At 37.3% G+C, this 15100-nt stretch overlaps 2 protein-coding genes across 2 annotated transcripts in view; both read right to left on the bottom strand.

Annotated features, from left to right (window-relative positions):
- Positions 1-5198: 5198 nt before the first annotated feature.
- The window catches only part of Katnbl1 (katanin regulatory subunit B1 like 1), a 48001-nt gene continuing 38099 nt past the window's right edge, over positions 5199-15100 (bottom strand). The window contains exons 5-10 of the mRNA XM_041679233.1: positions 12765-12883; positions 12056-12106; positions 11876-11965; positions 11154-11243; positions 10176-10269; positions 5199-7578 (exon numbers count right to left, since the gene is read on the bottom strand). Coding sequence (XP_041535167.1) covers positions 7546-7578; positions 10176-10269; positions 11154-11243; positions 11876-11965; positions 12056-12106; positions 12765-12883 — 477 coding nt within the window. The 3' untranslated portion in view covers positions 5199-7545. The remainder of the gene's footprint in view (positions 7579-10175; positions 10270-11153; positions 11244-11875; positions 11966-12055; positions 12107-12764; positions 12884-15100) is intronic.
- Positions 13669-14297, bottom strand: LOC121465826 (cyclin-dependent kinase 2-associated protein 1-like). Its single transcript, XM_041679234.1, has one exon. It carries the CDS (start codon positions 14263-14265, stop codon positions 13921-13923), a length of 345 nt encoding a protein of 114 aa, XP_041535168.1. The 5' UTR covers positions 14266-14297; the 3' UTR covers positions 13669-13920.

Raw genomic sequence — 15100 nt, 5'->3', positions numbered from 1 at the left:
GGATCAGAAGACAACATGTGAGAGCTGGTTCTCTTCTTCCACTACGTGAATCCCAGGGGTGGAACTCAGGTTGTTAGACTTGGCAGCCAAGTGCATTTAACTGCTAAACTGTCTTACTAGCCCTGTATTGTTTCTCATTGTAAGACAACTTTCTGACATTAAAAAAGTTGATTAGCAATGGTCAAAAGAGCAGAATCATATACTAACACTGCTTTAAAGGTAATTCTCTAGCTGGGCATAGTGAAACAGGCTTATAATCCTTGGATTTATATTTTTAACCTCTTCCAAAGTTTTTTTTTTAAAGATTTATTATAAATACAGTATTCTGCCTGCAGGCCAGAAAAGGGCACCAGAACTCATTATAGATGGTTGTGAGCCGCCATGTGGTTGCTGGAAACTAAACTCAGGATCTCTGGGAAAGCAGCCAGTGCTCTTAACCTCTGAGCCATCTCTCCAGCCTTCTCTTCCAAAGAAGTTAACAGTAACTGCTCAGAACATAAATAGTTCTGACAAACCACCACCATGCTCACTAGCATGGTGGCAGGGCATACTTATAATGCCAGGACTTGGGAGACAGAGGCAGAACTGATTTCCTGCTTGCACACCACACTGTGAAATCCAGGCTTGCAATACATAGTGGAACCCCTTTTTCACCTCAAATTCCTGCAATCAAAGAAAAAGAGCTTTCCAGTTACCTTCAATTGTTTTCAGTAAGGAAATTAGGAAACCATATATCAAATGTCAGCATGTAGAGTACAAATTAACTTAGATTAAAAATATACATTCAACTGGATGGAGGTAGCGGTACATGCCTTTAATCCTATCACTTATGAGGCAAAGGCAGGTGAATTTCCAAGTTCAAGGCCAGTCTAATCAACATTCTAAGTTCTAGGATAGCCAGGGTTCCACAGAAAAACCCTTCTCAGAAAATCAAAGTCAAGTGCATGCACTCAGCACTTATGTGGTGTGGGAAGTCCTGTAGCCCTGCAGGTGACAGACGCTCTATGGAACCTTACCCGGTAAGCCATAGCCACATGGCTGTATGCAGATTAATGGAGATGGGTTAGTTCAGGATATAAGAGCTAGCTAGAAATACACTTAAGCTATTGGCCAAGCAGTGATTCAAGTAATATAGGTTCTGAGTGGTTATTTCGAGTCTGGGCAGTTGGGAACGAACAAGTGGCCTCCTAATACAAGCACGTGCGTGTGCGTGCGCACACACTAGAGAGAGAAAAGTACATGAATGTACACATACATACTTGAATGCATGCATGTACACACAGAGGAAAATCTGTAAGAACAGGACCAAGTGGTTTGCCATGGGATAGATTAATCCATGTTTAATTTGGGGAAACTATTTTGTGACTTTAAAAATGAATTTAAAACCACTCTAATGATTCTCAATCATTTCTAAATAAAAGTGGAAAACCCAGGGGACACTCTTGGATTATGAGAATTTACATATTCCACACATTCTATTAAAACACCCATTTTATTTTATAAGTGGCTCATTTGTATGGATTCGTATGGGATACAGACAGCATACAGCAAAAAAGACAAGCATCACAACCTTTAACAACCACACACTTCAGGTGATTTTATTTTGTTGCAGCACAAATATTCATAACCCAATATCCTAAAACAAAAGGAGAAAATAAGATTATTTTTATCCCAGAACTATTCATTTTATCTGCTATGCTATCAGAAATAACTCTGGAATAGTAAATTACTTCTGAATACAATTTAGGTCCAAAGACCCTAAAATTTTGCTTAATTCTGTAAGAAATAAAAATTCCAATTGCTTCCTGGGTTTTGTGGCAAGAACTAGGGACCTAGCCAGGAACACAGCCAACCAAAGAACACAGGTAAGTTGGGGTAAGGAAACAGAGCTAATGAGACTGACCAGTAGAGGTCTGTACTACCCAGAGGCTATAGAGGCTTCCCACAGAACCATGAAGGACAAGGAAGTGATTAACTGAGTGATTCTGGGGCAGAGTACAGGAGAACAAAGCATTTTCCGAAGAAGCACAGCATACCCTCAAATTGAACCACGGGCTTTCTCTCCTTTAGTTCATATGCTTGTCCATTTAGTCAACCAAAATACAGTTTCTCTTCTACCCCTCCCCCAAAATGAGAATAATTAATGCAGATGCCAAAGGAAACGACAGGAACAAATGGCATTTTTCAAGAAAATGGTAATGAAGGATCTTAAGGGTGTGAGCCAGGAACTTGAACACCAATGTCTAGAGTAAGTCTGGAAGCACACAGCTCTGGTGGTTCAGCATATTCTGGGACTCAATTTTCTTTTTTTTTCTTTTGGTTTTTCAAGATAGGGTTTCTCTGTGTAGCTTTGGTGTCTGTCAGCTTGTCATGGAACTTGCTCTGTAGACTAGGCTGGCCTCAAACTCACAGAGATTCTCCTGGCACTGCCTCCAGAGTGCTGGGATTAAAGGTGTGCAACACCATCACTTGGCTCTCATGTTTCTTTCTTATCTGGACAAAGCATTAACTGTTCCTAGAATGAACTCTTCAATGAAAATATAATACCTTATAAGATTAGAGGTGAGCGGTGCTGGCACAAGCCTTCAGTCCCAGCACCCAGAAGGCAGAGGCAGGCATATCTCTATGAGTGAGGCCAGTCTCGTCTGGTCTACAGTGCAAGTTCCAGAACAGCCAGGACCACACAGAGAAACTCTGTCTAAAGAAAAAAAAAAAAAAAAGAAAGAAAGAGGGAGGGAGGGAGAGAGCGAGCGAGCTTATGTGGACCTTAGAAATTCTCATCTGAGGGGCTGGAGAGATGGCTCAGTGGGTAAGAGCATTGCCTGCTCTTCCAAAGGTCCTGAGTTCAATTCCCGGCAACCACATGGTGGCTCACAACCATCTGTAATGAGGTCTGGTGCCCTCTTCTGGCCTGTAGACATACACACAGACAGAATATTGTATACATAATAAGTAAATAAATATTTAAAAAAAAAAGAAATTCTCATCTGAAAACTTCACAAAACAAAAAATTTTGTAATATCAAAACAATAGTTTATGACAGATTTAAAAAAAAATAGTGGTTGTGGTGTTGCTTTTACTGGAACTACAGGTAAAGAGCAACTGTATTATTTTGTCTGTGACTAACTACTATCTTCAAGGGAGAACATGGTGACCTAATGATCTGTATGTAGTTGTACTTACTTCTTTTTTTTTTAATTTTAAAATATTTATTTATTTACTTATTTATTAAAGTATACAATATTCTGTCTGTGTGTATGCCTGCAGGCCAGAAGAGGGCACTAGACCCAATTACAGATGGTTGTGAGCCACCATGTGGTTGCTGGGAATTGAACTCAGGACCTTTGGAAGAACAGGCAATGCTCTTAACCTCTGAACCATCTCTCCAGCCCTTGTACTTACTTCTTAATAAAGTTTGGCTTTTAGAAGATATTGCTAGCTTAATGGCTTGACCCAGAGAAAATTATGAAGACAGTATTTCATTATACTGACTTTTAAACTATGTCAAATATAGTATTGGAAAATATACCCAGCATACTAGATACACAATATGCAACATTTATGTCTATTGCTATAGTGTTGCTAGTGACTCAATACAGATACATTATAATCTGTATTGCTTTGGGTGGTGGTGGCGCACACCTTTAATCCCAGCTCTCGGGAGGCAGAGGCAGATGGATCTCTATGAGTTCAAGGCCAGCCTGGTCTACAAGAGCTAGTTTCAGGACAGGCTTCAAAGCAACATAGAGAAACCCTGTCTTAAAAAACAAAAAGAAACATGTAATATTTAGGGATAATTTTTGTTTACTTTCTTTTTGAAACAGGGTCTCACCCTGAAGCTCTGGCTGGCCTGAACTTGCTCTGTAGATCAGGCTGACTGCAAGTCCACAGAAATGACCTGCCTCTGATTCCCAAGTGATGAGATTACAGGCCTGTGCCACTATGGCAGGCTTAGGAATAAACTTTTTATGGTATGCTGCTGCCACAAAATAAAAAAGGGGAAGAGAAGAATATTGAAAATATTTTTTTTACAATTCTATGACTAGAAAAATTAACACATATATCAGCAACAACCTATTAATACATGACACTCTCCATCTGACAGAACACATATATCAGCAAAAACCTATCAATACAGAACATTCTCCATCTGAAAGAATCCAGAAAATAACTCTGTGCTAGAAGCCACGTTATAAGCTCACTCTGTATGAGTCAAGATATATGGTTCTTACTCTTCACTTCTTCAGTGGACAAAGGCCAGCTGACATAACCACCTTATTAAGCAGGACGATAACTATGAGCACCTGATGAAATATTAGTTTAAATACTGCTTTTTCAAACTCCTTCACTAAGTAACCAAACACTTAAATATGATTTCTATTATTAGTATTTAAGAGCCAAGGATCCTTCCAATTAATTATGGCTAATGTTAATCATATTAATTTCAGAGATCTATCAATTTAATGGCTAAAAATATAGCAATAGAGCCAGATAAGCACATTGAAGGCTCTGACATGGCATGGATCAAACATGTTTAGAGTCATTAGCATTTAATTTCTTAGCAGACCTTCGAGTTTAGTTCTAGGACTATAATGCCTCAGATACTTACATCAAATTCCCACATTTTAGGATTTATACATAAAACTGATGCCAATCATCTTTAAATTGCTACCAAAAAATTTGCAAAAGCTATTTGCTAATAACTGCTTCCTAATTTTAAGTCTTACTCTGACCATGACCACATATTACAAAAATCTACTTACTGTATCTGTAGTGGGTACAAATTATTTGATAATGATCCTCTATCACACCTCAATAACCTAGCTGCCCCTAACCCTGGAAAACTGCCGTAGTACAGAAAACCTAAGGCAGAAAAGCTCAAAGGGTGGAGAACTCAGGTAGTTCCTGTTTGGTATTCTATTTAGCAGTACAGTCACAAAAAGGCAACTGAATATAGTAACTGTCCTACTTGAAATAGGACAGCACAGTAAGTGACCCTACTATGTTCTTTGGCTCTTTGGTGGAGATAATTCTATCCCAAATAAAAATAAAGTATGAAAAGATTTTAGCAGTAATAAAAATGTCGAAAAAATACTTATTTCACACACCTGTTGTCCAAGATCACAACTTGATAGCTAAGGTGCAAAAGTCAAGAACAGAACTGAAGTGTGTGCTATGGAATAACATGTGAGATAAGGCTGCTGCTGCTTCTTTTTAAAATTTACTTATTATGTATACAGTGTATGTCAGCATGCATGCCTGCGTGCCAGAAGAGGGAACCAGATCTAATTATAGATGGTTGTGAGCCATCACGTGGTTGCTGGCAACTGAACTGAGGACTTCTGGAAGAGCAGCCAGTGCTCTTAACCACTGAGCCTGTAAGGCTGCTTCTTTCATTGTTCAGAGCATACAAAACAGAGCATGCCATTTTACTCAACGTCAGCAAACATTTAGGGATAAATGACAAACACTTAGGGATATTCTGTTAAAACAATAGCACTGTTTCTTACTAAATTTTTATTGATACTTCATTTACTTGAGCTTTGATTTTTTTTAAAAAAAAAGACACTGTTTAGTCAATAATTTGGTCCATATTATTTAATACTGTGCAACTAAAAATTACAAAGTATGTGAGATCTTATTTTAAATATGTTCTTCTCAAAACTGGAAATCTATACTAGCATACAAATCAATCATTCTTTCTGAGAAGTAAGCTATGAAAGCAAACTATGCACACCACATCCTTTGAGATCACACATTAAATTTATTAGATGGATGCTAAGGGAAAGTGCAATCTGAAGCCATGGAATTATTTCATGCATGTGAAAAGTTAATGAACTTAAAAGGATCAGACTTAAATCCTTAGTCTCAGGAGCACCACACCACACCATGTTAACCTGCCCAAATGGTCGATAAGACCATGGAAAGAAAAGCACTAAGAAGAAACACAGGCTGTATTTCCTGTCTTAAGGTTTCAGAGATGATGCAGGTTAAGAAATTCTCACATCCTGAAAAAGGACTTCTTACATACCTCACCTCTTAGTCACAAACTGCAGTCATCTGGAGTGAGGACATAATAATCAATTTCTACAAGCAATGTCCATCCTGTGGAGTACATAGCTATCTGGAATGATAGCTATACAAAACCAGAATTCAGTGAAAAGTAACACTTTAAATATTTTCACAGCAAGAAAAGATGCTGAAGAGGCCTCTTAGTAGTCACTGTTTAAGTGTTAAAATGTTAAAGATGTACACTGGAATATGAGGAGAAATTTGATTATCTCTTCTGGAAGTTTGCAAGCCTTTTAAAGAAAGATGATGGATGGATCAGGAGTGATATTCAAAAGCAATTCTAAGACAGGGACAATTCAGAACTGTTAAGGTATTCCAGAATTGAGTACACTAATGCTAAAAATGGTTAAAACAAAACAAAAACCACTTGCATATAGTTTGCTGGGATTTCATACTAACCATTAGAGGAGGTAGTGATGCAATGTGTTGGAACTTAAAGTACAATGTCAGCATTAATTGTAAACAATTCTGAAACATGTATAGAACTTTTCAGAACACATGTAGTGAAAAAGAATTAGATTTCATATAAAATTAAGAATTGAAAAAGCAAAAAAATAGAAATATTTAGTAAATTTACTCAAATGAAGTTTAAATGTTACAGAAATGAAAAATATTAGAAATTATATACAATAAAAAGTGAATATAAATTAGCCAACTCCAAGAACATTTCCAGTTAAACATTCATACAAATACATATTCACCTTTTTCTTTGTATACGAATAACACATTCATACAAACATATCATGAAGATTCTGGCAAAAAAAAAATTCAGAGATGCTAAAATTTTCTCAAGTTTAACAAATGGTGTAGAATATACTTCAACAACAACATTCTACATGAATGTAAACCCCTGATTTAATTCCATGATTTTATCATGCCAGAAGCATGGTTGTTTTTAATTTTTTAAAAAGAGATATTGGTATTATAACACATTGGCTTATCAATAATTAAGGCATTTGTACACGGTATCAGTGTGGACAAAAAATTTTAATATTACTTATTATAATGTTTTAAACTTTTGAAGTCTTTCAACAGAAGAAATAGCTGCACACATTTAAGTGTTTCTTCATAAAACACAACAAAAATTAACGATTGGTCTTTGTAGTTCCTGGTAAAAGTCCTGACTTGTTTTGAATACTATAAATGATATTCTTATGCAGGAATGAGTTGAGACCCAGAAGTTCTTGAACCCCCTACGAAACGGCCATAATGGTTCTGTGTGCAGCAGGGCGAACAGTCTTCATAGTGCACTTTCACCTCATTGAAGTTGAAGTTGCTCCTTCCGGATATTTCCACTTCAATGTGAAGTACATTGTTAGGATTTCATTAGTGGCTTTATTATGTGGCTTTTTAAAAGAAAAAAATGTTTTTATTTCTTCCACAGTTCATAGTTCTCAGAAGAGACCTACTTTTGGAAATCATATAATCCAGCGCTGTTTGAACAGCCAAACACTCTTTAGAAGATGAAATTTCTCAATGCAACTGTAATAAATAAGCATCTACATCCTTAAAGGATAAAACAAAAACATTCCATTAGTTAATAAAGCAAATATAACACACATAACCCTCTTTCTTTTCTGTTTTTGTTTCTTAATTTGCCCTAGGTCCCTCTGTAACCTTTAAAAAGAAGGAAGAAATCTTATTCAAAAATTTTATCTGTATTTGTTTATTGCAGGGCCTGGCATATAGTGCATGTTCAATAATGCTGAGTAAATACTAAGTGAATGTTTTGATTCCTGTGCTCAAACAATCCTGCTTTGTAGTCAACATTTGCAGCAATTCTGTAACTGCTATATAAATCAAAGCTTGAAGCATACTAGTTTGACAATATCATTTCTCTAATTTTTAAATATGATTTATTTTTATTTCATTTTATTTTTTTATTTATTGTTTTGGTTTTTCTAGACAAGGTGTCTCTGTGTAGCCCTGGCTGTCCTGGAACTCACTCTGTAGATCAGGTTAGCCTGGGCATGTGCCGCCACCACCCAGCTTATTTTTATTTTATGTGTATGAGTGTTTGCATGCTTGTATGGATGTGCACCACATGTACACATAGTGCCAAAAAGAAGCAGAAAAGGTCACTGAATCCCTTGGAACTAAAGTTACAGAAAGCTTTGAGCTGCAATATGTGTACTAAAAAGAGAACCTATGTCCTCTGTAAAAACAAAATGTACTCCTACCCACTGAGCCAGCCACCTCTCCAGATCCACTCCCCCCTACAATCATCTGTTCACATTTTTAACCTGAAACCTGAAAAAAAAAATGACACAGTGGAACAATCAAGGACTACCGTCAGAAAGGAGGCCGCTGTCATACCTCAGTGGATAGCTCATAACATAAAAACAAAACCAAGGCAAAAAAAAAAAAAAAAAAATATATATATATATATATATATATATATATATATATATATATATATACAAGTGAAATGAGGAGTTAGGAGAGGCAGGGTGATTGGAGGTGGTGGGAGGATCCGATTAGTACCAGAATGTACTATATACATATATGAAACTGTCAAAGAAAATATTTACTTTTAAAATGACATATTAGGGACTGATATTGTAATGAAGACTTGATTATCGATCTCACATTGAAATTAATTACTTAACAATTTTCAGTATTACTATAGTATCTTAAGGGCATGTTTCTAAGAAAGGGTTTTTTTTTTTTTTTGCTTTTTGTTTTGTTTTGTTTTGAAATAAAAAGAGAACTGAAGATAGTCAGGCTTGGTAGCATATTCCTCTGATCCCAGCACATAGAGGGCTGCAGCAAGAAGATGGTAATTTCAACATCAGTGTGGGCCTCATAGTGACTTAAGGAGAGCCCCAACTACACAGACCTTGCCTTAGTAACCATTAACATAAAAAAGTGAAGTTCTAAGGAAATATGCTTTCAGCTCTACTACCATCTTCAGAGTAATGCATTTTGTATACCTTAAAAACACAAAACATGGAGGTGGGGGTTCCTTGGACTTTCCACAGGACAGGGAACCCTGATTGCTTTTCGGGCTGAGGGAGGGGGACTTAATTGGGGGAGGGGGAGAAAAATGGGAGGCGGTGGCGGGGAAGAGACAGAAATCTTTAATAAATAAATAAATTAAAAAAAAAAACATAAATGGGTTTCCATCCTTCAGACAGGTCACATTCAGGTGAACAAGTAAATTCTCCTCTCAGCTACATGTTTTTCTGAGGGGCTGTGAAATGTGATTCCTTTGTCTGTCTTTAACTTTGTTAACTTCCAATAAACTATTTTTGCTAAAAAAAAAAAAAAAAAAAAAAAACCACAAAACAAACAACTTCAGGGAAATAAAGTTCTGTTTATAAGACTTTCATCATTAAAGATTCTGAAGGATATTAGAAAAGATGAATTTGAATAAAGCATGACTATACACAAAACATTAAAGAGTCAATAATCAAGAGGAAAAAAACAGTAAATTAAAGAATTCTAAGGCATGGTGGCATAAACCTTTAATCCCGGAACTTGGGAGGCAGAGACAGGTAGATCTCTGAGTTTGTGGCCAGTCTGGGCTACAGAATGAGTTCCAGGATAGCCATGACTATACAGTGAAACCCTGTCTCCAAACAAACAAAAAGCATTCTTGCCAGCCATGGTAATATACATTTTTAATCCCAACACTTGGGAGGCAGAGGCAGGAAGACTTCTGTGAGTTTCAGGCCAGCCATGGCTTCATAGTCAAACACAGTATCAAGAGAAACAGATAGAAAGGTGAGGCAGAGAAGGAGCAAATGGATTAGGGGGGAATCTGCTGAATATAATCATATAGAGTGACACATTTAATCCTTGGTGTCATTTGTTCCTTTTTATATAGGAATGTTTCATGAGTCAATGATATAAACATTTCCTTAATTCATACAATGCTCTTATTTCCTGGTAAATACCTACTCATAACAGCAAATGCCCAGCAGTAGGAAGAAATATTTTTTACCACTAATTCTTTCTGCAATTATACTATCAATGTCCTCTAGGAGTTTAAGTATTAAAATCCAAACTAGCAATGTATCTTTTTCCTGTAAGAGATAAGCATATCAATACATATTACTATTAGATTCATGTCTAGCTTTTAAATTATAAATATAGATTACCTTAGCTATATTACCAGTATATCCTGGAACCAAAGTAAGATGGCTTTCCTGTTCCCATAATCCATTCAATTGTTGCTTTAAAATTTTAATATTTCTAAGAGTAAAAAAAAAGAAAGAAAAACGAGAAAGCAAATAGTAAGATATGGACTTGATTTTAATTTACATCATTAAAAAAATACACTAATTCAAGCAACTTCTTGAAGTTGTACATGCCAGGCACAGAAATTTAAGCATATTTAGTTACAAAATTAGATAAGACAATAAATAAGCAGGTATTTGTAGCATGGAACAACCTTCTTGGGTAAAATTCTGTGAGTCTACAAAGATTATGGAATTTAAGAGGTGGTTAGGGAAGAGAAAGTGTGTGTTTTCAAGACTGTCTTTTTGTTTCTTTTTCCCTCCTCCTCTTATTTTTAATTTTAATTGTTCCACCATGCCTAGCTTGAAACCAGCTCATCCATGTAGAATCCTCATATTTTCAAGCTAAGGCAATACTCAAACCATGATTCTAACAGTTTTCAGAGATCAGGCAGGATACTTCTATTTCCTACTGCACCAGGGGCAGCGCCTTCCTTCTCCCTTATTGGTACAGGGCATGTAAAGGTTAAACCAATGCTGGGTTGCTTTCCTTCTTGAGGGAATAGCTGAGGTAGGTATGCTGTCTTACACTCTGCACTGAGGAAGGTGGCTAAAGACTGCTGAGTTTGAAGGTAAGTCTTTGCTACACAATGAAAAGCCATGAAACAAAACAAACAAAAAGATAAAATAAAAGACAAGGTTCTGGCAGAAGAGATATGGAGAGTTAAAAGGTTCTGTATGGTTTTTCATAAATAAAAAGTACCTCAGTTTAATATTTCTCTGAAAATGAAGAGAATAAAACTACACAATGATGATCATGGGATAAATTCACTACTTTGCTTAATTAAGATACTCTTTTACAGAAATTTCAGCATAAATTATCTTTAAAGCTATACGTACCCATCACTTGTAATTTCTGATTTAGATGAGAGTTCCGACCACCACCTTTTTATTACTGCTTGAAGCCAGTTTAAGCCAACTATTACATATCTGAAATGAAATATTTTGACAGAATTTGTTTTCATATAACAAGCCTTTAGAAAAGATGACACTCTCCCACCTAAAAGCTCCTACATATACACATACTTCTTCCTTAAGAAAAACATATTTCAATACTTTTATGATCTTCATAAAACCATAGAACTTACACAGCTGTTCTTAGATGCTTTTGTAACTATCCTTTATTATTTACATTTCTTTTTTTTTTTGCTTTTTTCGAGACAGGGTTTCTCTTGTGGCTTTGGAGCCTGTCCTGGACCTAGCTCTGTAGACCAGGCTGGTCTCGAACTCGCAGAGATCCACCTGCCTCTGCCTCCCAAGTGCTGGGATTAAAGGCGTGCGCCACCATCGCCCGGCTTTTTTTTTTTCCCATGGAAATAAGAACAACAGGGCTGGAGATCGAGGACTCAGTGGGTGAAGGCAACTGACACAAAACCTAACAGCCCAGTTAATCTCTGCAATTCACACAGTGAAAGAGAACCAACTCCTACAAGTTGTTCTGTCCCCCTCTGTATATAACCAGGTTACATATGTCCCATGCAGCCCAGTCTCCTTCTATGTATTCACAAAACACAGAATCAGAATGTTGAAAGAGCAAAAGGGAGATTTAGATTAGTACTTACTCTTCAAATTTGCTTTGAAGTAAAGACTTTACTAGAGGCAGTAAGTCTACACAGCAGCCAAGTGAGATATATTGCTTTTCTTCCTGTAAACTAAGGAAATTCTAAGTTATAAAATATAAGCCAATTACAATTTGTTTTTCTTTAAAGCTTACACTTTTTCTGAAAAAATACTGTTTTTACCTATTGGTTAGAACAGGAAGGCAATCTACCACAACTCCAAGGTCTTCTATCCTGCAAGTACAAGACAAGATCCCATTGCTTACATTCATGTTACAATTTCCATCTTTCTTTGGAGACATTCAACATTTAAGAAATAACTTCAGGATTCATCATGAGTCAAGGACTGAGGATATATATAAAGAGGAAAATGGAGACAGGGCTCACTTTTCAATGCCTGAGTAGGAGGTGGCAATGGAACAAAGGGACAAACAAGTAAAATACATAGAGCAGGACGCTAATGGTAAATACTACAGAGGAGAAGAAAACAAGAAGAGGTGGAAAAGGATCAATTACATCTTTTAAAGAAAGTACTCAATGAGGCATCAGTTAAGTATCAGGAAGGGAGTATTTGAGAGACTTAAAACGAGGAGGTGATGCTTAAAATTCTGAAAGGCTTTGGTTTTTCTTTTCAAATGGTAAGTTTCCTACACTTAAGTTTTACAGCTAAGAAAAGAAAAAGTAGCAGCTTTTTTCAATCTGATAAGAGTTTTCTGTATTCTCATTAAGTTTAAATTGGTGATGAATGTAATTTAAACTATACTGACTCTCTGGATGCTAAATACAATGGTTTAAATTTTTAACAAATAAAAACTTTTTAAAAGAGTCACTTTTCATATCTTATTAAAATTATTCATGTTAAATAAAGACCCCCCAAAAAAATCACACTCACCTCACTAAATAAGCTACAAGTTCACTTATACTTCTCTTTCTCCAGAAAGTCAAAGCTACATTCAATCTCAAATTCCTGCTGAACAGAACCTGGGCCATTGTCTCGTGGTCCTGAGACACCTGAAAGGCAATCATCTAATGTGTTAAATCATAATGAAACACGGCACAGCCTTAAATTACATAAGGGCAACTCCTTTTACTGCTCCTCAGAAAGGAATATAACAGTTTGCGGTTGAATGCAGAGAATGAATGATGTAAACAAATTTAGGACTTTTTCTCGCCTCCCCTTGCTACCAATTTTCAAAAATCTGAGTAAGTTATTTCTAGCTGACCCATAAACCTAAGACTTAATTTTATGCATGTGAATACAGAAAAAGGTAAGCATATAAACGGGTTATTATCAAATGAGCAGCATGAGAAAGGAAGTACAAACCTGAGTTATGTCCTGTTACAAAAGTTGCAAATGTACCATCTAAATGAATTGTTTTAACTGTTAATGAAAATAAGCTTTATTACATCAAGTAATAAATACAAAGATGCAACAGTTGCAGTCGTTTTCTTCCAGATGTTGTGACCGTCTCACAGTAAACACGGAACTGAGATCCACAGTCTCAGGATAGACATTTGCAGGGCGCGTGGCAGTTTGGGTAGATTGCTTTCTTCTGTATTTATAACTTGTTCATGTTTAAGATTGACTTCAAAGCACTCGGTCATGCAAAGGCTTAAGCAGAGCAGCTCTGTGAAGCAGGGTCTACACTGTCCACAGGCAGGCCAGCTTACTAAGCAGATGTGCTGTGCTCTGCACTCAAGTCCGCAGAGGCAGGTGAGCTCATGGAAAGGAAGTCAACTGGGGTGAGGCGTATGGCAAGTGTATCCAAAGGGAGATTTTAAAGGGGACACTGGTATTTGGGGGCAAACAATAGCTTGCTTTGAAGTGGCTTCACAAACATCTTTCAAATCAATGCTTGGGAAGAAAAAAAGAGCTGGATGGTTTCTAACTACTTAGAATGCACACCGTCAGTAACTGCAAAATGTCTTCCCAGTCTTCTGGATGTGGGTTCAGAGCTTAATGACCATGGCAGGAAAACCACTGCCATTTTGAACAAAGCCTCTCATCTCCACGGGGTGGCGAGATGGGCCTTCAAACTGGCCAAGGGCTAGGACCTGGCATTACGTTCCGTTTTGGCCAAGCACTCCCGAATCAGGCTTCGGGCATGAATGATGCCTCGTTTTAGTCTCTCCATGGCGCTCTTGCTCCCTGTGTATGTGGGTCTGATCTCTTTCCCCAACTCTTCAATGACGGCCAGCAGCTCTGCGTATTTACTTTGAGGCACCTGGCTATTTCCAGTTCCCTGGGTGTAGCCTAGTGATGGTGGCCCATAGTCACTCAGCAGCTGGCGATACTGGGAGGATGTCGCCATACTAGTAAAAGGTGAGTGGACACTTCTGGCGTTGAGGGCGGCGGCGGGCATGTGCGAGGTCAAGTTCGGCTTGTATGACATCCCCGCGTGCGGCGGGCGCGCCGGGCAGAGCTGGGCCAGGCCGCTAGTGTGGCGGCGAGGCCAAGGCACGGGCCGGGCAGCCGCCTGTCCAAGCGCCCAACGGGCGCCCGCGCCCTAAATGAATATTTTTTTAAAAAATATTTATTTATTTATTATGTATACAATATTCTGTCTGTGTGTATGTCTGCAGGCCAGAAGAGGGCACCAGACCTCATTCCAGATGGTTGTGAGCCACCATGTGGTTGCCGGGAATTGAACTCAGGACCTTTGGAAGAGCAGGCAATGTTCTTAACCACTGAGCCATCTCTCCAGCCCCCTAAATTAATTTTTTTTTTTTTTTTTGGTTTTTCGAGACAGGGTTTCTCTGTGGTTTTGGAGCCTGTCCTGGAACTAGCTCTTGTAGACCAGGCTGGTCTCGACCCTAAATGAATTTTTAAACAAAGTAATATATGGTATAAAAACTTTAGCTCAAAACTATTCAAGACAAAAAAATGAATACTCTACTGGCAAAACTGTGTGACATCATTCCTGCGACCCTAAATGAATTTTTAAACAAAGTAATATATGGTATAAAAACTTTAGCTCAAAACTATTCAAGACAAAAAAATGAATACTCTACTGGCAAAACTATGTGACATCATTCTCTAGAAACAATTACAGCTACTGGACTGGAATGTGTCCTCTAAATCATGCTTTAGACAATGAAAAGTAAATATATCAAAAAGCTAAAAATTATATTTTTAAAAGCTCTTCCTTTTGACTATACATGAACATATAAAATCTATGAACATTTTCATTGCTAAAATACATACTGGCTTCAGCTATCAAAAAATAA

This window comes from Microtus oregoni, unplaced genomic scaffold (genome assembly GCF_018167655.1).
Source record: "Microtus oregoni isolate MIOR12 unplaced genomic scaffold, Mior012 000031F_ref0000149, whole genome shotgun sequence".
Taxonomy (NCBI): domain Eukaryota; kingdom Metazoa; phylum Chordata; class Mammalia; order Rodentia; family Cricetidae; genus Microtus; species Microtus oregoni.
This window is presented reverse-complemented; position numbering and strand designations above follow the sequence as displayed.

Bases quoted from the DNA above. Each gene is read 5' to 3' on its own strand.
- LOC121465826 (XM_041679234.1), bottom strand. From the start codon at position 14,265: ATGTCATACAAGCCGAACTTGACCTCGCACATGCCCGCCGCCGCCCTC.